This window comes from Oncorhynchus gorbuscha, linkage group LG06 (assembly GCF_021184085.1).
Source record: "Oncorhynchus gorbuscha isolate QuinsamMale2020 ecotype Even-year linkage group LG06, OgorEven_v1.0, whole genome shotgun sequence".
Classification (NCBI taxonomy): domain Eukaryota; kingdom Metazoa; phylum Chordata; class Actinopteri; order Salmoniformes; family Salmonidae; genus Oncorhynchus; species Oncorhynchus gorbuscha.
The window spans coordinates 59,068,751-59,093,553 of record NC_060178.1 but is presented as its reverse complement, the minus strand read 5'-3'; the positions used below and the strand labels follow the sequence as shown (position 1 = coordinate 59,093,553).

Here is a 24,803-nt window from a genome sequence, read left to right as displayed (position 1 = left end):
ACACGAGCGAGAGAAAGGTACTGGCCTTATGTGGTCACACTGCGGCCACTGTTTAAGCCAGAGAAGCATTTACGGCTACACAACCAATGTATGGTCACTATGGAGACAGCATGTAGGGTAATGGGAGAGTTGGATCCAGGAGATGAGGGGGGAGAGGGAGATCTGGGGGGAGAGGTAGATCTGGGACTCTTTATGATTGGACCATTTCTTACAGAGTGCTGTGGCTCACAGGAAATATTTTCAAGATGGTTATCTGTTATTACTGAGGATAATAGGCCTGTTGATGTGCCCCAGGTCTTTGTGTGTGGTGACTCTTACCAGGACTGTGAGTGTGCATGTGTGCGTCTCACCAAAACTGTGTTACACGTATGTGTGTGTCTATCTCTCTCTCACCAGGTGCAGCAGTATGCGGTGTCCGTTGGGGTGGATGGCCAGGGCTTCATCGTACAAACCCTTGGCCTCGTCCTGGTTCCCTTTGAGCTCGGCCAGCCGGCCCCTTAGCAGCAGCACGGAGTGGGAGTTGGGGAAGAGCACAGCTGCCTCCTGCACACAGAACTGGGCCTCCTTCACACGCCCCTCTGCCATGAACAACTCTCCTATGGGAGAGAGATGGCGGGAGGCGAGAGAGAGACAGAGAGAAAGAGAGAGAGAGAGAGAGAGAGAGAGAGAGAGGGGGGAGAGGGCTCGATCATCGGTTGAGACAGCTGACAACAGTATGTGCTGATAAAGCCAGGCTAACACGTCACATCACCAACTGCACGGCCACCGTCGTTCGACATGAATAATTCTTGTTTCATTTCTCTTTGTTTTACCAGGTATGTTGTTTCAGGACTCATTCTCATTCACAAGGTTGACTTGGGGAATATGTCGCAACAGAGGAAAGGACACATACTGTACCAACATGACATAGGACACATACTGTACCAACATGACATTGGACACATACCCACATAATGGACTGAAAGAAGATTCTGTCATAGGCACAGAGATACAGACGCATATTTACCCTGACAGACACAGAAACATGACCAGAATGCAGTGCCTGGGAAGTAATGAGGCTCATGCCTAAATAAGGGCATTGCATGCTGCTGCTGTGGCTCAAGACAAACCCCAGGCTGCCCTCAGCACAGACACTCCCGCAAGCACAACGCTGGCCAATTACAGGCTGGATAGTGGGCCATTAACAGGCCCCTCCCTCAGGCCACCACTGACCAATGGAGGGCAGGACATTGGGATAGAGCTGTCTCTGGGGGAGAGTGGACAACAGAGTGGTGACAGCTTAACCATTAGAAACTCTTGAGGGGAGGCTTGCCTAAAACACATTCACTTAGCCTGTGTGTGTGCGCGTGGTACGTGCGTGCGTGTGTGCGCCAACACCGTATATGCCTTTATGCGGTAGTCAAGTAAAGTGTGTGAATGTTTGTTTATCTGTTTTTCAAAGTGGACACAGATGGGAGCTATTTGCGTACGCTATTATGCCCTCAAATAACGCTACTCAGAAAATATAAAATCACTATTCCGGATCCCATTTTCTATAAACAATTGTTCATATTCCTCACCTGGGCTTGACACCATAATGAAGAACATGAATAATATTAACAAATCCACCTACAATAGTCCCTCCTCTGTGCCTACATGTGAGTGTGTGTGAGATTATGCATAGTGGCTGTGTGTTTCGGTGCCTATGCGTGTGTGTGTGTGTGTGTGTGTGTGTGTGTGTGTGTGTGTGTGTGTGTGTGCGTGCGTGCGTGCGTGTGTGTGTGGAGCCAAGTCATGCTGGGTGGTTGTGTCCTGCCCTGAGGAGAAGTGCTGTGTGTGTTCGTGCTGCCTGCCTGTTGGGCCGATCAAGATGTGAGATTTGAGGCAGGAATTGATGATCCACATGACAGAGGAATGTGACTGGAGAGGGAGGGGAGAGACATGGGCATGACTGCCCAGCCACACATCCCTGCCTGGGCCTGCCTGTCTGGGAGAGGGGACCACACCCTGGGTCACACACAGGTACATTCATTACACTGGCTCAGTCTGTGCTGGGAGGGAGATATAACAGATGCCTCTAACGACTGACTGAGGTACAGTATATGTGTATCTACTGTACATGTGATGTAAAGTTCAGTGGGTTTTTCAGTGAAATTACTCTCAAGGGTCAAATAGAAGGGACAAATGCCAGATGACGAAAACTACCTTTGCTTAAAATCCAACACAGGGAACTTGACCCTAACTCATCCATCGGTACAGTGATGGCCTTTCTCTCTGCTCAGTTCACAATTATAGGGTAGGATGCACACCCTTGCCCTCTATCTCCATTGGAGTGCACTCTCTCTCGCTTCCTATAGCTGGCAGCAGTAGTGTACACTCTGGTGGTAGAGTCTACACTCCCTCCTGTAGCTAATTTCAGTGGATAAGAAGCTTGTCCTAGCTGACTCCAGTGTACACTAGATAGTTATGTACACTCCCTCCCTCCTGTACCTGCTTGCAGCCAGATGCGCTCCAGGGTGGTCCAGATGTAGGTGGGGCCCTGTTTGTGGGCTGAGCTGATCGCTGACACCTCTGACATGGCATGCTCCAGGCGGGATAGAGCAATGGACGGACCGCTCTGAGAACCTGACCCAGGGACAGTTCATAGCACACATACAGCACTATACACTATCACACACACAGAGCTTGATCTAGGAACAGTTGATACTTAGTCAGTACACATACACACAGAGCCTAGGCCCCTATCCACAAAGCATCTCAGTCTACACTTGACACTTACATGCGACTTCTGCTGTCAGAATATGAAGATCACATTTGAAAAGGTACTTTGTGTTCTGATTGTGTTCAGATCTGTCTGACAACTTCAGGAGGTGGTCGGGGATGCATTGTGTGCGGATTTCTCCTCAGTCTGGACTCAATCAGGTGAGTGCATACAGTGGTCAACGTCATCAGCACGCCTCCCACAAGTCTCCAGAAAACGCGTGTCTTGGGACCGAGGAACCGTTTCATTATACGTTGGAATATAATATACGTTGGAAGAACTATGTTCCTAGCGTGTTTGCCGGCCTCATAAACGCTAGCTAGCTGATACTTACAAAAGAAGAAAAAAAGCAGAGGAAGACACAAAATAAAAAGTTGAGTTAGAGTCTGAAGAGTGAGGACAAAGGAAAGATGGCTGAAGTGGATGCTGAGTTTGAATCAAGCAGCGCATCTAGCAAAGTTGGTGAAAACAAATGAAAACTGGAACAAAAAGGAAATTGTCTAAAATTGGAGTGGAGGACACGTGTATGAACGATAATGAATCGCTTGTAGTTGGGATGTGTTTGTTTTTTAGTAAGGATGCAAAAATGGGAAACCCGTTTGAGGTGTCGAAAATGGTGAAGTATGCGCTGGGAAAAGTGGAGTCTGTCAGAGTGACCAGGAGCCTCAAAAGAATCCGAACAACAGAAGTTTTGTGTTTTGAACTCCCGAGTAGAGCACCCGTCAAAGGAGTCATCTCAGGGGTGACGGCACACGTTCAGGTTGAATACCTAAAGATAATTCCTGGTGTGGATGGGGCCTGGTGTCTGACCCGCTGGGTGAATGGAGAAAAATAAGAAAGTCTGTCGGTCCTGTTGTTTTCATATAAAGAGCAAATACCTACGCATGTGAAGCTTTGTTACGTAAGATACGCTGTAAGAGCTTTCGTCCGCAAGCCGTTGCAGTGTAACAATTGTAAAGGATCTGGCTATGTTTCAAATGTGTGTAGACAGACAGAGTATATTGAAGAACAGTGTGGAGACAGACAACGGTGTTGCAATTGTGCTGGGATCATGATCCCAACTTCCTGGAGTGCCTTTTAAGGGCGAAGGGCAAAAGTTAGAGCGGTCAATCGAATCTCCTATACGGAGACGATTAAGGTTGTTGTTGAGGATTATCAGAATATTTTCAGCCTATTCCACCATTTGTAGAATGCATACCGGCATTTGAATATATTGCGGGAAAAGGAAATCCGGGAACACTGTGGACATGGTAGACACATTTAAATGTAGGACGGAAATCCATCAACAGAACTCTAATGATCAGAAATCTAAAGCTGCATGAACTGTCAAGTCTAGACACGACCTCAAAAAAAGATCTTAGGGAACCTGTTAAAACCTGTTTTAAGGCAAAAACGACTCCCTGCTCAGAGTAGATTTGAGGATGATGTTAAAGACACTGCCTACACAATCTCTGAGCCAGGAGTAAAATCAACTCATAAAACTGTATCTCAGCTGGCTATCATGACTGTTTGAGGTACTGCAAAGGAAACATAGTAATTACCATCATTAACTTTGTTGCAAATGATGGGGAATAACCAATCCAATGAGACATCGCCAGCTGTGAACTCAATTGCATGTTTCAAAAAACAACCGTGAATGTGACTGTACATCACATATTTCAATGGTAAAATGTTTGATATAATTTTTGCCTGAAACTATTACTTTGACACTCATAAATAATATGTTGGGCGTCTGGATGGATGGATTTGACTAAATCTGATGGCTGTTAAATGCGTAATTTTGACGATATTACTGTTATTTCAACACACTCGTCACTCCCGTTTAAAAATGCTCTATCTTTGGCACAGTAGGCGTCAATACCTATACGCTGGGCAATTGCAGGCATCTAGGGCTTATGTTAACTTTGACTGTGTTCGATGAAAATGATTGAAAGATCTAACGTTGTATGCAACGTTGTCAACATTATCGGCAAGTCACTTATTTTTATCGTATTATTGGCGCTTGTCTTTTGCGCTAAAGCGATTTAGAATTTTTAACGAGAGTGTTGATATAACGGTAATATTGTACAAATTACGCTTTTAAACAACCATCAGAATTGGTTTTTAAACAAATACAAACAATTATTCATGCCAACATATTAGGCAATAATTAAGAGTAGGTAAAGTGATCGTGTCAGGCGAAAATTATATAAAATATTTTACCACTGCAACATTTTATGTACAGTCACGGTGGTTGTCTGAAGCGTGACAGAGTTAGTTCACAGTTGGAGATGCCTCGTCGCGATTGGTTATTCCCCATAATTTGCAACAATGTCAACGTTAATGTGTGTCATCGCTATCTTTCCTTAAAACCACGACAGTCTGAGGTACCGCAAAGGAAAGATGGCGATTACGTTCATTGCCTTTGTTGTCCTTGTTCATTCATTGCCTTTGTTGTCCTTGTTGTCCTTCAATTATAAAACGTTTTGATATCATTTTCGCGTGACGCAGTCACTTTGCCTACCCTTAATTATTGCCCAATATCAAAGACAGTACAAAACTCTGTGCTAATATGTTGGTATGCATAACGTTTTTTTTTTTTTTAACCGATTCTGAAAGTCGTTGAAAGCAGAATTTTGACAACATTGCCGTTATATCAAAACACTCGTCACACCCCCGTTCAACATATCGAAATCGCATTGGCACAGTAGTCATCAATCAAGTCACTTGACAATGATGTTGCATACAAAGTTGTATACAATGTTTGAAAGGCCTATAATTTTCATCAAACACAATCAAAGTTAACATAAACCCAAGATGCTTTCAATTGCCCAATTTATTGTCATGCCCAATGCAGGCATCTTTTTTTTAAACAACGTGATTTTGGGCTCCAGAGGGATACATTGAAATCACGTTTGATAATTGCATAATCGATAGTTTATTTATTATCCTAGTGGTTAGAAGTATTTAGGCATGTCATGTGAAATAGCCCTCATGAAATAACTGTCAATTGTGCAAGATATAAGGCCTATGGTTGAATATGGGTGTAGATTATTTATGGTTGAATCAAAACACACAGGAACCACTGACTCTATTATCAATAAATACCTGCTGGTAACTCTTAACTGGTTAGGACATTGCATGTGGTGTCCAGAAATCCTGTCAACTATAGTGGACTCTTATGACTAAAGAGGCTTCATGCGTAGCTTTTATTTTTACCCATAAGAGTAGGAGTAAAATGTCTCTATTCTCAGCACTTACACTTTTCTACTCAAAGGGCTTTGTGGATATGGCCCCAGGTTTTAACAACATTCTTAGGTTCTTTTTCTGAGATGCTTTGTGGATACGGACTCTGGTCCTTGAACAGTTCATTCTGAATCAATACACATACACGAAAACCCCTCTTTTACAAACAGCAGATCATATTTTGTAAAGATACACTATCCAAATGCTGGTCGCTCTTGCTAAAATAGATTTGTGTATTATCTCAATGAGACAAACCTGTCTAAACAAAGGTTACATGGACGTCAATACACCCAAGAGGCTGTGGACAGTACAAACCAGTCTCACTGTCCTGGAAGTCTGGCAGGGTGAGGTGGAGGCCACTGGGTTTGCGGTTGAGTGCAAGTGGCTCTGGTGGGTGGATACTGCTGCTGTCATCCCCCTCACTGCAACACCACATGGCAGCTAATCAATACACAGCAGAATCCTTCCCAGCTCCCACTCAGCAGCAGCCATTATAGCCACGCACCCAGTGCAGTAGACAAACACACTCACGAGCACACACGTGCATGCACACACCCACACATGAAACACAAACACATTATAGACACAAGAGACAGACACCGACATGTAACACACTCATTAACCACATAAACAGAGAGGCAGGCAGGCAGGCAGACATATAGACACAGACACACACCTGGTACGTGTGAAGTCATAGCGGCTCTGCCATAGCTGCAGCATGTCTTGGCAGGTCTGGAGTGCTACGCCCGGCCCATACAGAGCCTCCTCCAGCTTCACCTTAGTGAACAGCAGACTGAGTGACAAGGAGCACAGACAGCAACACATCAACACAGCATGCATCAATTAGTACACCATTAGCACTTTACACATCGATACACACATTGGTGTGCTGTACCATATACTCGACACATCAGGAACCCCCCCCCCTACACACACACACGACATTGGCTCAATGTTGACACAATATGTGTTTGCTAGGTCAGCACATACCGTTGGCACGTCAACCAGGACCTGATGCTACCATCATATAGGATAAGCATGTTTATCACTGTTTGTTCATAGAGCTTTGGTCCTCTGTTTTTAAACAGATAGGAACTGTGTGAGTCTGGAGGGTTACAATATGCTACAGTGGGAGGCTGAGCTGGGAAGGGAAGAGAGAGGTACAAGTATGTGAAGGGAAAAGACAAAAAGAGGGAGAGAGAAAGAGTCAGGGCCCTTACTCATCCGTGAGAGAGAAAGAAGCCCCAAAGCGGATGCCTGTCTGTCTGCCTGCAGTTTGTCTGTCTCTTCCTGTCTCCCTGCTCCCCCAACTGGAGTCTCTTCAAATTATTCCTCTCTCTGCTCACCTTTTACTGACAGAGAGCTTGGGTTGGGAACTATCCAGATTTTCTTACAGTCATACCATTTCTGCACCATACCAGGGTATACGGTATTACCGGAAGTGCACACAGTGGGCGCTATAGTTTGACTCGCAAAACAAGTTAGGCAACAGGGGTCTTGATTCAGGAAGGGTTTGAATGTCTCTGCTGTAACCAAGAAGCTTGATCTTGACATCTAGCCACTTAGCTAGCAAGTTAGCAAACCAAATGCATAGCTGGAGCCCTGAGCTGGACATAATTGATTTGACACAGCTAAGATTTCTTATAGTTATACTTAACTCAGTTAGTTTTAGGCAATGGCGTAGCACGCACCCCCGCAGCACCCGCAAGGCGGGGATGCCCCCAACCCAAAATTATACCGTCAGTAATTGAAAATACCCCGGTATACGGTATATATCGTCCAAGCCTAAAGATAGCACTGGTGATCAATAGCACAGCCAGACGGCCCCGCAGCAGGGGAAAAACACCCGGTGAAATGTGGCTCGTTACCGGTTAACGGGTGGGTGGAAGGGCTGGGGTGATGGAGGGAGGGATGGAGGGGCGAGAGATATGCACGAAGTGTCATCTGACATGAGGATGAAAACTGTTGCTGATAGACGTGGTGTTACGGATACACCTGTCAGCGGGGCCAGTGGGTTTCCTATTAGCTACCGGCCAGAGCAGCGTTTAGTAGAGGAGTGGTGTGCCGTGTGTTAGTGGGCTTCCTACTGTGTGTGTGTGTGTGTGTGTGTGTGTGTGTGTGTGTGTGTGTGTGTGTGTGTGTGTGTGTGTGTGTGTGTGTGTGTGTGTGTGTGTGTGTGTGTGTGTGTGTGTGTGTGTGTGTGTGTGTGTGTGTGTGTGTGTGTGTGTGTGTGTGTGTGTGTGTGTGTGTGCAAGCACACTCATCTTGTGACATGCCGCAAGATGAATGCAGAATCAAAGCCTGGGATTAATCATTTTCTTTAGAACAAACTGCGAGACTACACTCTCTCTCTCTCTCTGTCTCTCTCGCCTCCCTTCCCCCCTCCCTTTCCACAGCTTCCTCAGCTCTTTGGCTTTGTGCTAAAAATGCCTGTTTACTAGCTGATAACAATTTCAAACAAAGACAGAGATAAAAAAAAAAAGACGGGAAAAAGAGAGATAAAAACACAGTAGCGTTTCCCAGCTGTTTACTTATAAAGCCACGCCGGCCATTTAAGAATGCAACCGGCTAGTACTGCATTTTCAGGTAAAATCTCAATAAAAACATGTCAAGGGGGTCTCCTGTGCTACCTATGGAGGTGCTACCTTCTTTCTTTTCTCTCCAAAACTCTTGAACGCGCCGTCCTTGGCCAGCTCTCCCGCTATCTCTCTCTGAATGACCTTCTTGATCCAAATCAGTCAGGTTTCAAGACTAGTCATTCAACTGAGACTGCTCTCCTCTGTATCACGGAGGCGCTCCGCACTGCTAAAGCTAACTCTCTCTCCTCTGCTCTCATCCTTCTAGATCTATCGGCTGCCTTCGATACTGTGAACCATCAGATCCTCCTCTCCACCCTCTCCGAGTTGGGCATCTCCGGCGCGGCCCACGCTTGGATTGCGTCCTACCTGACAGGTCGCTCCTACCAGGTGGCGTGGCGAGAATCTGTCTCCTCACCACGCGCTCTCACCACTGGTGTCCCCCAGGGCTCTGTTCTAGGCCCTCTCCTATTCTCACTATACACCAAGTCACTTGGCTCTGTCATAACCTCACATGGTCTCTCCTATCATTGCTATGCAGACGACACACAACTAATCTTCTCCTTTCCCCTTCTGATGACCAGGTGGCGAATCGCATCTCTGCATGTCTGGCAGACATATCAGTGTGGATGATGGATCACCACCTCAAGCTGAACCTCGGCAAGACGGAGCTGCTCTTCCTCCCGGGAAGGACTGCCCGTTCCATGATCTCGCCATCACGGTTGACAACTCCATTGTGTCCTCCTCCCAGAGCGCTAAGAACCTTGGCGTGATCCTGGACAACACCCTGTCGTTCTCAACCAACATCAAGGCGGTGGCCCGTTCCTGTAGGTTCATGCTCTACAACATCCGCAGAGTACGACCCTGCCTCACACAGGAAGCGGCGCAGGTCCTAATCCAGGCACTTGTCATCTCCCGTCTGGATTACTGCAACTCGCTGTTGGCTGGGCTCCCTGCCTGTGCCATTAAACCCCTTCAACTCATCCAGAACGCCGCAGCCCGTCTGGTGTTCAACCTTCCCAAGTTCTCTCACGTCACCCCGCTCCTCCGTTCTCTCCACTGGCTTCCAGTTGAAGCTCGCATCCGCTACAAGACCATGGTGCTTGCCTACGGAGCTGTGAGGGGAACGGCACCTCAGTACCTCCAGGCTCTGATCAGGCCCTACACCCAAACAAGGGCACTGCGTTCATCCACCTCTGGCCTGCTCGCCTCCCTACCACTGAGGAAGTACAGCTCCCGCTCAGCCCAGTCAAAACTGTTCGCTGCTCTGGCCCCCCAATGGTGGAACAAACTCCCTCACGACGCCAGGACAGCGGAGTCAATCACCACCTTCCGGAGACACCTGAAACCCCACCTCTTTAAGGAATACCTAGGATAGGATAAGTATTCCCTCTCACCCCCCCCCTTTAAGATTTAGATGCACTATTGTAAAGTGACTGTTCCACTGGATGTCATAAGGTGAATGCACCAATTTGTAAGTCGCTCTGGATAAGAGCGTCTGCTAAATGACTTAAATGTAAATGATGTATGTAAATGTGGCGTACGAGACGTGAGAAATGAATCGAGATTTGCGTCTGTACACTACAGGAACGTGTGTGTACACGGGTATTTTTATCGTAGAGTAAATGCCTTCTATTTGGGGACCAAGAAAGACAGAAAGTGAGAGAGAAAGCACAATGATTCAGTGTGTGCTACAACAAATTGACAGTCTGTGCTGCAGAAATCCGATGACTAGCGTCACATGCACATGCGTGCACATACTGTACATGCATGTCATTGTGTACGTATGCTATTCAAACTAAATCCTCTTCAGCACAAATTCTTCACACATTCTTCTATTTAACAACAGATGTTGACTGCTCCCTCCGCCGATATGACCTCATGGTGACCGGGGCGATGGGCATTCCTGGCGCAGGGAGGGCTGTGACGGGCTGAGCCTGACAAAAAGCTCTTAAATGGGTCAGTCAAATGTCTCTATGGAGAAGGAACGTGTCTGCATATGCATATGAGGGAGAGAAATGACTAAATATAAGCTTTAAATTATACATATATATACATATGCAATACCAGTCAAAAGTTTGAACACACCTACTCATTCAAGGATTTTTCTTTATTTTTACTATTTTCTACATTGTAGAATAATTGTGAAGACATCTAAACTATGAAATGACGCATAAGGAATTATGTTGTAACCAAAAAAGTGTCAAACAAATCAAAATATATTTATATTTTAGATTCTTCAAAGTAGCCACCCTGTGCCTTGATGATAGATTTGCACACTCTTGGTATTCTCTGAACCAGCTTCATGAGGACTGCTTTTCCAACAGTCTTGAAGGAGTTCCCACATATGCTGAGCACTTGTTGGCTGATTTTCCTTCAATCTGCGGTCCAACTCATACCAAAACATCTCAATTGGGTTGAGGTTCGTGTGATTGTGGAGGCCAGGTCATCTGATGCAGCACCCCATCACTCTCCTTCTTGGTCAAATAGCCCTTACACAGCCTGGAGTTGTGTTTTGCGTAATTGTCCTGCTGAAAAACAAATGATACTCCCACTAAGCGCAAACCAGATCGGATGGCGTATCGCTAGTGTCACCAGCAAAGCACCCCGACACCATCACACCTCCTCCTCCATGTTTCATGGTGGGAACCACACGTGCGGAGATCATCCGTTCACCTACTCTGCATCTCACAAAGACAAGGCGGTTGGAACCAAAAATCACAAATTTGAACTCATCAGACCAGAGGACAGATATCCACTGGCCTAATGTACATTGCTCGTGTTTCTTAGCCCAAGCAAGTCTCTTCTTATTATTGGTGTCCTTTAGTAGGCATTTTGTCTTCTGGTAGGCCGTCATTGTAAATAAGAATTTGTTCTTAACTGACTTAACTGACTTTAACTGCCTAGTTAAATAAAGGTTAAATAAAAAAATTAAAAAGAAATAGTTGAGATTTCTTTGCAGCAATTCGACCATGAAGGCCTGATTCACGCAGTCTCCTCTGAACAGTTGATTTTGAGATGTGTCTGATACTTGAACTCTGTGAAGCATTTATTTCGGCTGCAATTTCTGAGGCTGGTAACTAATGAAATTATCCTCTGCAGCAAAGGTAACTCGGGGTCTTCCTTTTCTGTGGCGGTCCTCATGAGAGCCAGTTTCATCATAGTGCTTGATGGTTTTTGCGACTGCACTTGAAGAAACTTCAAAGTTCTTGACATTTTCCGGATTAACTGACCTTCATGTCTTAAAGTAATGATGTACTGTTGTTTATCTTTGCTTATTTCAGTTGTTCTTGCCATAATATGGACTTGGACATTTACCAAATAGAGCATTCTTCTGTATACCACCCCTACCTTATCACAACTACAACTGAATGGCTCAAAATTCCACAAATTAACTTTTAACAAGGCACACCTGTTAATTGAAATGCATTCCAGGTGACTACCTCATGAATCTGGTTGAGAGAATGCCAAGAGTGTGTAAAACTGTTATCAAGGCAAAGGGTGTCTACTTTGAAGAATCTCAAATATAAAACATATTTTGATTTGTTTAACACTTTTCTGGTTACTACATGATTTCATAGGTTTTATTTCATAGTTTTGATGTCTTCACTATTATTCTACAATGTAGAATTATTATTATTATTTTTTAACCCTGGAATGAGTAGGTGTGCCCAAATATATATATATATATATATATATATATATATATATATATATATATATATATATATATATATATATATATATATATATATATAGCTACAAATACGATATAAATGCAACAATGTTTGATTCGCTCTGTCCTTCTCTGACTCCATATCTCCTTATTTATCTGTCTCTATATCATATTAATTTACCGCTATCTATTTTCACTGTACCCCTCTCTTCTTGACACCATAGAGACCAACACTGACCCCAAATGGTCGTGCTGTGAAGAACATGTGTCTTAGATCATTATTGCAGACTCTAGGGTGAGGTGGCACTGCGAAATACTCAAAATAGCACGTGGCTTTCAAATATGCATATTCTTCTTATAGCAAGGCAACACTGTGGCATGGGCCAATTGCATGATCGACTAATAATGTGTGTCTGTGGTTTTTCATTACTGCATAATGTTGTCTGCTTCTCAGAGAGAGGGAGTACTGCAACTCCAACCTACATGGAAGAGTTGGGGTCAGTGCGGCAGTGTGAAAAGGGTAAGGGTGTGTGAGGGTAGACTCCTCAGCGCAGTGCGGATGCCCGGTCTGGCACATCTAAATAAGGCCTTCAGCGAGTGTGTGTGGCTCTGATGAGGAGCTCAGACACCCTATCCCCACACAAAGGTCTGGGCCTGGGCCTCCAGAGCACCCGGCTGGGTGACACACACCAGAGTTAGGCTCTCTCACCCCACACACACACACACACACACACACACACACACACACACACACACACACACACACACACACACACACACACACACACACACACACACACACACACACACACACACACACACACACACACACACACACACACACACACACACAGTTCCATAATACAGGAGAGTGGCGACCTACTTGAAGTTCTCAGGGTGTTGGCTGAGCGCTAGTGTGAGGGTTTCGAGGGCATGTTGGTGGTGTTTCTGGGCACTAAGCAGAAGGGTCAGTAGGTGGAGCGAGTGCAGGTCGTCCCCACGCAGAGACAGAGCCACCTGCAGGGGATCCATGGCAGCTGCCACCTGTTCACACACATACCCACAGTGAATGGGGAGAGGAGAAACCGAAGGACAAGAGACGCAGAAGATCAAAGATGGAGAACCACTATGAGGAGCCGTAATGGTGTGTGTACTACAGTATATGTGTGTGTGGCAGTGCTGACTGACCTGGCGTACAAGAGCCAGCTGGAGAGACAGGTAGAGAGCAATCTTAGCATCATGGGGATCCAGTGCATGGGCTCTTCAGAGGAGAGAGATCACACTCAATGACAATGCAGAATAACACACAAACTGTAGTGTACGCTGACTATAAAAACAAACACACAGGTTAAAACCAACCTAGATTGACAGAGTGGCCTTGTGGTTAGATTGTCCACCCAGAGATTGGAAGGTTGGGAGTTTGATCCCCGGCTGAGTCACACAAAAGACTGTAAAAATGGGACCCGATGTGTCTCTGCTTGGCATTCAGCACATTAAGGAGATAGATTTGGGATAAGGCCCTGTGATAGACTAGCGTGCTGTCCAGGGGGTGTACTTGTACATCAAGCTGCCTCGATCTACAGAAACAGGAGACGGGCTCCTGCTCCTATGAGCCGTTCTGAATTGCACAAGCCAAGCCTCGTGGCAAAGGATACTTACTTAGACTGACAGAGAGAGGTTGGTACGTACTTATGCAGATTTTGCAGTGCTCGTCTGTTGAACCCATCCCGATCAGCTTTCAGAGTGGCTGGAGAGAGATTAGGTACAGATGGACAAATCCATCAGTGGAAAACAAGGCATTTTGGGCGACATTTTCATGGTGGATTATAATGAGGTTTACGGTATTTCTCGCACAGTTCTAAATCCTGAAAATATTAGTCGCCCTTTGTGAGTACCAAATCATATTCATTCCTACACAATTCACCTCGGAATGAAATACTGCACAGGCGACGGGGAAGGCGAATTAATGAAAGTGTGGATTATCAGGACGAGTGAGTTCAGTGGGTTCTCTCAATGGCGGATTCCCGGTGAATCGGGACAAGGGCCACCGTTTGTTAGAGGAAACCAATCCTGCCTCGTAGAGCAGCTCATAGTGGTGTCTCTTACCGTCAGAGGCCTGCAGACTGCAGCACAGCCCCACAGTCAGGTACGCACGGGACAGGAACTCTGCAGCCTCCTCTCCCATGGACACCACACTCTGAGACAGGGCCTCAGCCTCCTCCAGCTATCACACACAGATACACGCAAAGATAACGGTCCGATGTGGTATGGGTCTAGTCTGCTGAAGTACTTACTAACCTTGTGAGCTCAACTATGAGATCAAGGGTTTAAAAGGCATGTTCAGTTGGTTTCGGATTGTCTTGTTTAGTGAGCTTGTATAGTCTGAAGGGCTGTATCGTGGGCAGTGTGTGGTTAGTTTAAGGACACTGTAGATTCAGGTGAAGAACAGAGCACTAGAGTCCCCCGTGTGGCTGAGCTGGGACGAGATAAAACCGTGTCACTCAGTGTGAGGTATGGGGAGGGGTCGGTGAATTGCCTTTGACACGGTGCCAGCAGAACAGCAGGACAGCTGCTTAGACTCTCCCTGACTGTCCCCCTCCCCTTTACTCTCTCTTTCCATCTCTCCCCTCCCTCATCATCCTCCTCCTCCTCATTCTCTATCCCTCTCTTCCTCAGAATACGGACACTATCAACAAAGTTCCATACAATAGAAAGAAAGAGAGCCATTATGTTATTATGGGATATATCCATTTGAATTGAGTTCCTTTTTGACAGTGTCCATTTTGATTTAAACAAAAGATATTTGCCCATGGAAATGGCTAAACATTTAGGAGATAAAGGTGCTCCTTTATTCAAGAGCATGTTGTGTCTCTACCGATGGCGGGCACAACACAAATGACCCAACTCAGATGATGTCAAATTAGGATCTAAGCTACAACATATGCAAATATGAAACAAAACGGAGGTGACACGTTTTTAGATAACGTTTAATGACATAAATGTCACCCAAAAATGCTATTTTTTCCCCAAGACATTTAAAATAGTTTGACAACCCTGTTTGTAAGCTTTTAAATAATGTTAATCTCAACAGTTTGTTTATATTTTCCAGTAATTCCTTTTTAAAATTTTATTGTTTAATACTAACATAAGATTATTCAAATATGCATTATTAAATTCTCCAGGGGTAATTCCGTTAGCATGTTTTTCTAGATTTAGAACATAAAACAACATTTAAAAAACAAACATTATGCTTTAGGTCTGGCAAAGCAAATACTTCAAAGGTTTAAGCATACTGTTGTAAAACAGTGTTAAAAAAAAACATTGTTTCATAGAATTTGGTAGTACATCCAACTGGCCTCACAACAGCAGACCATGTGTAACCACGGCAGCACAGGACCTCCACATCTGGCTTCTTCACCTGCGGGATCATCTGAGACCAGCCACCTGCACAGCTGATGAAAATGTGGGTTTGCACAACCGAGGAATTTCTGCACAAACGGTCAGAAACCGTCTCAGGAAGCTCATCTGCGTGCTCGTCATCCTCACCAGGGTCTTGACCTGACTGCAGTTTGGCATCGTAACCGACTTCAGTGGACAAAATGCTCACCTTCGATGGCCACTGGCACACTGGAGAAGTGTGCTCTTCAAATCAAATCAAATCAAATCAAATCATATTGGTCACATACACCTGGTTAGCAGATGTTAATGCGAGTGTAGCGAAATGCTTGTGCTTCATGGATACATCTCAGTTTCAACTGTACTGGGCAGACAGCGTGTATGGCGTTGTGTGGGCGAGTGGTTTTCTGATGTCAATGTTGTGAACGGAGTACCCCATGGTGGCAGTGGGGTTATGCCCAGCCCCAAGTTGCAAGGATCTGTACATTATTACTGGAAGCTGAAAATGTGCCAGACTTGTCACCCATTGAGCATGTTTGGGATGCTCTGGATCGACGTGTAAGACAGCTTGTTTCAGTTCCCGCCAATATCCAGCAACTTTGCACAGCCACTATTCCCAGTCATGTAATAGGGCCTAATTAGGGCCTTATTGATTTATTTCAATTGATTGATTTCCTTATATGAACTGTAACTCAGTAAAATCTTAGAAATTGTTGCATGTTGCGTTTATATTTTTGTTCAGCGTAATAATATTGAAAACATTTGGAAAATTCTGAAAAAATTTTTTTTTCCCTTATTAAACTCCCTAAATGTAATTTTTACAATCAAATAATGCAACAAAAATCATATATATTTCTGTCAACAATAAAAATAACATTCCACAGTCGGACACAAATCCCTATTGGTCACTCCACTCCTACCAACTAGGGGTCAAAGACCCTCGAATGACTCTAGTCCCAAAGTCCCAGACTTCCAGATAATACAGTGCAAATGTGTAGTTCCAAGGGTCAAGATGTGTGTAATTTGTTGCTCTTTGGTCCCATAGTATCCTATTGTGATTGTAAGGCTGTAAGCTCCTTAGTCTCCCTAGCCACATCTGATCTCTAGCCCCTCTGTTGCCATGCCACCATGCGTCTCCTAATCCTACACTACCCCCCTCCTGGATAAACAACAGGCCAGGCTGGTTATCACAGTGGTTGGGGCGGAGGTGGGCGTTCGTGTGGAGCGCGGTTATGTAATAATGGTTGCGGCAAATCTGAATGGTGACCGACGGCCCGTATGGATGGCATGCATAGCTTGTCGTGTAAAGGTATCGTGAAATAGAGAGAGACTGTGTGTGTCATTCACCCAGTGCAGTTGGCCGATGCAGACTTTGGCGGCCAACATGGGCAGTGAGGGGTCCTCGGGTCTCATCCTGGCACACTCCTTGAACACAGACACGGCGCCCACACCCTGTAAAACACAGGCACACACGCATGGTCACTGACACGTCGAGAAGTCGTCTCTCACACACACACACACTCATGCTTACGCACACTCTCCTACAGTGTAGACAGAGACAATCTAGTCTACTGATATAACAGGAGCATAGATCACACGCATATTTACTTTCCGTATAGAATAACACAGAAAGGGAGTCATATAGGTCATTCATCAATGCACCACACACACACACTCTCTCACTCCCTAACACACACAGCTGGCCCTAAATAGAAGCAGATCCGACGACACTGAGCCCCCCCTCCCCCTCCCCCATCCTTATAGGGAGCAGCCTATTTCCAGAGTTCTGCATTGATCTGCAGTGTCACCTCATCCTGCAGGCAGCCAGGCCGGGGAGGAGATCAATTTTCCTGTTTCACTCGGGACGGTTCCAGATCTTTCGATCTGTCACACTCCTCATCTCTCGTTATCACTCAGTCCTTCTGGTTCACACATTCTACTGACTAACGCACACACAACCTCACAGCAACATTTAGAGGATGAGTGATTATATATGCTTGCGAGCAGGTAGTATGCCAGATTAGAGTAGGATAGTGTGTGTGTGTGTGTGTGTGTGTGTGTGTGTGTGTGTGTGTGTGTGTGTGTGTGTGTGTGTGTGTGTGTGTGTGTGTGTGTGTGTGTGTGTGTGTGTGTGTGTGTGTGTGTGTGTGTGTGTGTGTGTGTGTGTGCGATGAGCTCACCTTCCCACACGCCATGAGTGACAAGCCCAACTGGTGCCAGAGGTGGAACTCATTAAATGAGAACTTCATGGCCCGCTCCAGACACTGGAGGACACACACACACACACATGAGATATTAACCCACATTGTTGAAGGAGAGTGGGGTTGAAGGTTGAGGGTTAGATGTTAATTTGACTAGTGGCCCACGCCATGACACCTATGAGAGGAACGACGTCAGTCAGGCAGACAGACATAACCAGCGACGTGTTGTTAGCAAGACTAGTGATACCCTGCATGGGCCCCAACACGTGAGAGGGTTCACCTGTCTGGCCTAGTGAGGCAGTGCTCACTCATTCGCCTGGAGAGAAAAAAACACTGCCAACCTAAACGTAAAGAGAGAGAAGTCTGGGTAAGCTAGAGAGAAAGAGAGAGAGAGAGAGATAATAAGGAGAGGAATAGAGAAAGAGGGTGAGAGAGACAGAGATTCTCTTAGAGAAAGAGCGAGAGAGTCCCTAAACCTGCTCAAAAGTGTACGACACAACAAGGACATGAAACAGTTGTCAGAGGCAAAGCTTTCCCTTCACACTGTGTAGCTAGTTAGGTTTCAGTACTTTGGCCTCCAGTGTTTTTTCATGGCAGGCTTACCTCAGACAGCATGGCATACTGCCCCCTCCTGGCCATGCCGATGCTCAGCAGGTCGTAGACAGAGGTGGCGTCCTGCAGACTGGTCTCCCGCTCCTCCCTATGGTCGGGGGCTCGGCTGATGACTGCGTCTCCGCTGGCCTATAGGGGGCGGGGGGGAATCACATAGCTGTCTAGGATCCGATTCATACCAAGGCTGTTGCGGCAGAAGGCCTATGAAGTGGCTTAATCTGCTGGTGTCCTTTCCTTCACCTGTATAGACAGGACTAGCGAAAGCCAGCCTAACTCCTGTCAATACATTTTGAGATCAACGTAGAATCTACGTACTGCACATTGTAGATGCAGGGGAGGGCACAAGAATATCCACAGGAATGTCCAATCAATGTCCAATCAACACATGTCAAGGTAAACAGCAATTTCAGCAATACATATAGACTCAGGGGGGAAAGAGAGAGGGAGGGAGAGAGAGAGAGATACTGTACTTCAAAGTGATTGGTGGGAGGAATGGGAAAAGTGCCAGAGAAAAAGGAGAGGGACCAAGGAAGTTGGCTCTCTCAGGTATCTCTCACGTGCAGGCACATACACATGTACCAAACGTGTACACACGTACGTACGTGCACGCACACATTTGTGAGAGAGAGAGAGACAGACAGACAGACAGACACAGCGAGAGATAGGGCTGTCTCACCGTAGACTCTGTGATGAGCAGCAGGAGCACGGCCTCCTCAACCACGTCCTGGGGACAGAAGACGCTGCAGGGAAACACAGGAAACGGGAGCAGGAAGTGACACGTCACGCAACTGCCCCGCGCCGTGGCTCGATCGCAGGGAGCGTCCTGTTTCTACTTCACCTGCTCTGGTGATATAACACAACCCACCGACCAACCCGACAGTACGCCACTCTCTCAGGTGTCTCTCACGCGCACGTGCACGCGTATAGTACACTCGTACACGTTTGTGCATGTGCTCATCTTAACTGCCCTCTGGCTGAGCCCCGGATGTACCAACTAGAGATACAATTGCGAGATACTGTCAGGGCACAAGTAACCCACGACAACAAATCTGCAATTGATTTCCCCGAGTGCATTCTCACTCGTGCATGTTGTCTGGGGTGTAGGGTTTGATATCGTCTTGAGGATAGCGCAGACCCATAAGATCCTATCGTAGAGATGGCGGAATGGCCAAAGGTAGGTCCCCGACAAAGCCTTTGAAGTTCGACAATTTGCATGGGAGACGTAACCGAATAGCAATGGTCTGTGCGACATCTTGGAGCCTTGGTGGGGAAAAAAGGCAATGGAAGTGTGAACGCAATGTACAGTACGTGTGCTTCTATAGGAGAGGTGGCTGAAGTATACCGTTGATCGCCGAGCACTATAGTAGCATGGATAAACGCCTTAGCCGCAGAGCTTCTAGCTAATACGAGGTCAGAAAGTTGCGAGAACAAGTTATGTTCCATGTGTGGGTTTTGTATGAATGGAACAGTGGATGCCTCGGCCTCTAGGGAGGCCTGTCTTTGACCTTATTGATGCTCTGGGGCTATTTAAGCTCAACGGTTCAGTTGGAGTACACACAACCCCACTGTAGGGGAATGTGAGCTAATCTCTCAAGCCAGTACTAATGTTGAATGGGGATTGAGTAATACCAGTGGATTAATGGGACTAAACATGTATAGAAAAGAAAAGAGAGGGGAGAGAGAGAGAGAGTAGAAGGAAGGAAATAAGTAGGAGGTATCGACCTGTCAGTACTGTAGCGTTGGGGTGGTTTGGGAGAGGGGTACATGGCATCCTTTGGGCCGGCGTTCCCTTCTCTCTGCAGCCAGGCGGAGGGTGGGAGAGACATGGGCGCCCAGTAGCTGTCCTCACTCACCGAGCTCAGCAACACCTCAGCCAGCTTCCGCGCTGCAGCCTATGAGACACGTTTAACGTACCGTAACGCCACAGAACACGACTAGGATTTAACTAGAGCCAGGACCGTTTCCCTGACTTAGTCAAGTCGCGTTGTCGTAAACATAAAAGAAATTATTCTCACCTTCCTGAAGCTCTGGGAGCCTCGAGACTCCACCACCCTGAGGACCCTGCGCAGCTGGTGGGCTCCCTGGGCCAGGTGCCTGACAGACAGACAGACGCAACAATGAAACAAATCAAACAGCTGAGCGGAGGGGTATTCAGAGCAGTTCCACCTAAGTATAAATGAGTGGAGCTCAATCGTGCCACTACAAGCAATAACTCTGTCCTATCTGAGGTGCAATACTGACACCTACTGGTCAAAAACAAAAGTGCCACTCGCTGTTGCTGAAATCACAATGCACTGTTCCAGAGCGGAAGAGGGGAAGCCTCCACCATCTTTGACTGCTCTACTGGGCCATTGACTCACCCCCTATGCAGCAGGCACAGGTATGCACTCTGTAGAGCCGCCTGCTGGAAGAAGCCCAGGTCAATGTCCAGTGGTAGAGGGACCAAACCGGTCTTAGCTGCTTTAGAACTAGGGTTGACCACCATCTGCTAACACAACAGTAAAAACTTCCGTTAGTAAACACATACACCAAGTAGTTTTGTGCTGCTTTTCATCAGGAAATAACATGTATTATCTGCAATGGGGGTAGAAACACCCAAGACAAACACACACACACCTTGTCGAGTTCTTGCAGGTAAACGAGAGAGGTGTCACAGGCCCTCAGGTAGCAGGAAAGACATTCCTCCTCTCTCTCAGACAGACGGACACGGGAGGCAGCTGACACTGCCTGGTGGTCCAGGGACAGACCTGAGAGATGTGGAGAGATAGAGAGAGAGCGAAAGATAGTCAGACAGAAAGAGAGAGACAGTGAGAGAGAGAGACAGAGAGAGACAGAGAGAGAGAGAGAAATAAATAAAGTTTTTTAGTTAGGTGATGCATTTGACACTGAAAACAAATAATACTGTTGCTGGTAGGAAGACGCCAGTTTGTTTAGTATGGATAATGTGACATTTCGAGACAGTCAGTAGATGGCTGGAGGGGGAATGTGGTTATTGGCATAAATAAATAGAGTGAGAGGAGACCTCCAGGACTGCAGGGCGGTAGGGACGACAAGACCAGACGCCAGCCTTAATCAAATAAGGAGCAGCTGCCAATAGACAATATCTCATCTAACAAATATTCCTATCGCATAACATTCCCTAAACAATATCATGGAAACTTTGTAAAGATGCTGAGAAACTATGCAATGTCAAACCCTTTACATAGTTCAAATCAAATCAAATCAAATTTATTTATATAGCCCTTCGTACATCAGCTGATATCTCAAAGTGCTGTACAGAAACCCAGCCTAAAACCCCAAACAGCAAACAATGCAGGTGTAAAAGCACGGTGGCTAGGAAAAACTCCCTAGAAAGGCCAAAACCTAGGAAGAAACCTAGAGAGGAACCGGGCTATGTGGGGTGGCCAGTCCTCTTCTGGCTGTGCCGGGTAGAGATTATAACAGAACATGACCAAGATGTTCAAATGTTCATAAATGACCAGCATGGTCAAATAATAATAAGGCAGAACAGTTGAAACTGGAGCAGCAGCACAGTCAGGTGGACTGGGGACAGCAAGGAGCCATCATGTCAGGTAGTCCTGGGGCACGGTCCTAGGGCTCAGGTCCTCCGAGAGAGAGAAAGAAAGAGAGAATTAGAGAGAGCATATGTGGGGTGGCCAGTCCTCTTCTGGCTGTGCCGGGTGGAGATTATAACAGAACGTGGCCAAGATGTTCAAATGTTCATAAATGACCAGCATGGTTGAATAATAGTAAGGCAGAACAGTTGAAACTGGAGCAGGAGCATGGCCAGGTGGACTGGGGACAGCAAGGAGTCCTCATGTCAGGTAGTCCTGGGACATGGTCCTAGGGCCCAGGCCAGTTGAAACTGGAGCAGCAGCATGGCCAGGTGGACTGGGGACAGCAAGGAGTCATCATGTCAGGTAGTCCTGGGGCATGGTTCTAGGGCTCAGGTCCTCCGAGAGAGAGAAAGAAAGAGAGAAGGAGAGAATTAGAGAACGCACACTTAGATTTACACAGGACACCGAATAGGACAGGAGAAGTACTCCAGATAAACAAACTGACCCTAGCCCCCGACACATAAACTACTGCAGCATAAATACTGGAGGCTGAGACAGGAGGGGTCAGGAGACACTGTGGCCCCATCCGAGGACATAGTTACATAGTTGAGTGATTCCCATCAGGTCTTCTCTCTCTTAAGCATTCTTTATTTTGAACATATTGGCTTGACTCTAGTATTGATCTAACATTACTTATAGTCCATGATGGTTTATTAAATGGTAGACCTCAACAAGGCTATTTCATGAATTCTTCCCTTCAATTTAAGCAGCAGACACTGTGATGACGTCAATGTGTCAATGGCCAGGAAGCAATAACTCTTTGAATGTAATGAATCTCATGATGATGAGTGATGCTTATCAAACACAATTACCCAGACATGGACCAGCAGTGTGCTGTGACAATGGACAATGCCCTCTGTTTAACTGTGTGCGTGCGTGTTGCGTGTGCAAGTGGAAACCATCCTCACCACAAATTCTGATGACAGATACTCACTACCCTAGGAACAAAATCTGATTAGTTCCAGTCCAACTATATATAAAGGGTTCCCTAGAGCAGTGTTTCCCAACTCCGGTCCTCAAGTACCCACAACCATACACATTGTTGTTGTATACCCGTACAAACACCTCATTCAACTCATCTTACAGTATTTCGCAAATTCGGTCCTCAGGACCCCAAGGGGTGCAAGTTCTGGATTTTGACCTAACACTGTACAGCTGATTCTAATAATTAAAGATGAACGATTACTTGATTATTTGAATCAGCTGTGTAGTGCTAGGGGAAAAACTAACAGTTCACCCCTTGGAGTCGCGAAGACTGAGTTGCGGAAACACTGCCAAGGGCTTGATGATTAGTTGACAAGTTGAATCCGGTGTGCTTGTCTGGGGCTACAAAAAAACATGTGTATACTGTTGGGGGTACCCGAGGACTGGAGATGGTAAACACTGCTCTAGAGACAGCTTTATTTAATTACTTAGACTAAATTCTGAATAGGCTCCCATTATATTTGTAACCACTGCTGAAACCAGGAACTGATTTGGTTTGTGGAGCAAACAGACACAAAAACACACAAATAACATGAACTATCCTGTTGCCTAGTCACTTTACCCCTAACTATATGTGTTGTAAATATTTATCTAAATTTCCTCGTATACCTCCACATTGACTCAGTACTGGTACCCCATGTACAGTGGGGCAAAAAAGTATTTAGTCAGCCACCAATTGTGAAAGTTCTCCCACTTAAAAAGATGAGAGAGGCTTGTAATTTTCATCATAGGTACACCTCAACTATGACAGACAAAATGAAAAAAAATTGTAGGATTTCTAATTAATTTATTTGCAAATTTTGGTGGAAAATAAGTATTTGGTCAATAACAAATGTTTATCTCAATACTTAGTTATATACCCTCTGTTGGCAATGACAGAGGTCAAACGTTTTGTGTAAGTCTTCACAAGGTTTTCACACACTGTTTCAGGTATTTTGGCCCATTCCTCCATGCAGATCTCCTCTAGAGCAGTGATGTTTTGGGGCTGTTTCTGGGCAACACGGACTTTCAACTCCCTCCAAAGATTTTCTATGGGGTTGAAATCTGGAGACTGGCTAGGCCACTTTAGGACCTTGAAATGCTTCTTACGAAGCCACTCCTTCATTGCCCGGGCGGTGTGTTTGGGATCATTGTCATGCTGAAAGACCCAGCCACGTTTCATCTTCAATGCCCTTGCTGATGGAAGGGGGTTTTCACTCAAAATCTCACGATACATGGCTCCATTCATTCTTTCCTTTACACGGATCAGTCGTCCTGGTCCCTTTGCAGAAGAACAGCCCCAAAGCATGATGTTTCCACCCTCATGCTTCACAGTAGGTATGGTGTTCTTTGGATACAACTCAGCATTCTTTGTCCTCCTAACACGACGAGTTGAGTTTTTACCAAAAGGTTATATTTTGGTTTCATCTGACCATATGACATTCTCCCAATCTTCTTCTGGATCATCCAAATGCTCTCTAGCAAACTTCAGACGGGCCTGGACATGTACTGGCTTAAGCAGGGGGACACGTCTGGCACTGCAGGATTTGAGTCCCTTGCGGCGTAGTGTGTGACTGATGGTAGGCTTTGTTACTTTGGTCCCAGCTCTCTGCAGGTCATTCACTAGGTCCCCCTGTGTGGTTCTGGGATTTTTGCTCACCGTTCTTGTTATCATTTTGACCCCACGGGGTGAGATCTTGCGTGGAGCCCCAGATCGAGGGAGATTATCAGTGGTCTTGTATGTCTTCCATTTCCTAATAATTGCTCCCACAGTTGATTTCTTCAAACCAAGCTGCT

At 45.9% G+C, this 24,803-nt stretch overlaps 1 protein-coding gene across 4 annotated transcripts in view; it reads right to left on the bottom strand.

The window, feature by feature from the left end:
- The window catches only part of LOC124038160 (tetratricopeptide repeat protein 7A-like), a 47,731-nt gene that overhangs the window by 9,623 nt on the left and 13,305 nt on the right, over positions 1 to 24,803 (bottom strand). For 3 of the 4 annotated variants that reach the window (XM_046353672.1, XM_046353674.1, XM_046353675.1), the window contains exons 5-20: positions 21,043 to 21,173; positions 20,787 to 20,914; positions 20,442 to 20,520; positions 20,149 to 20,318; positions 19,103 to 19,166; positions 18,418 to 18,555; positions 17,794 to 17,877; positions 16,961 to 17,065; positions 14,324 to 14,441; positions 13,907 to 13,964; positions 13,406 to 13,478; positions 13,101 to 13,261; positions 6,642 to 6,758; positions 6,281 to 6,387; positions 2,470 to 2,604; positions 394 to 596 (exon numbers count right to left, since the gene is read on the bottom strand). In XM_046353672.1, the coding sequence (XP_046209628.1) occupies positions 394 to 596; positions 2,470 to 2,604; positions 6,281 to 6,387; positions 6,642 to 6,758; positions 13,101 to 13,261; positions 13,406 to 13,478; positions 13,907 to 13,964; positions 14,324 to 14,441; positions 16,961 to 17,065; positions 17,794 to 17,877; positions 18,418 to 18,555; positions 19,103 to 19,166; positions 20,149 to 20,318; positions 20,442 to 20,520; positions 20,787 to 20,914; positions 21,043 to 21,173 (1,871 nt within the window). The remainder of the gene's footprint in view (positions 1 to 393; positions 597 to 2,469; positions 2,605 to 6,280; positions 6,388 to 6,641; positions 6,759 to 13,100; positions 13,262 to 13,405; positions 13,479 to 13,906; positions 13,965 to 14,323; positions 14,442 to 16,960; positions 17,066 to 17,793; positions 17,878 to 18,417; positions 18,556 to 19,102; positions 19,167 to 20,148; positions 20,319 to 20,441; positions 20,521 to 20,786; positions 20,915 to 21,042; positions 21,174 to 24,803) is intronic. The other variant, XM_046353673.1, reaches the window with a different exon arrangement.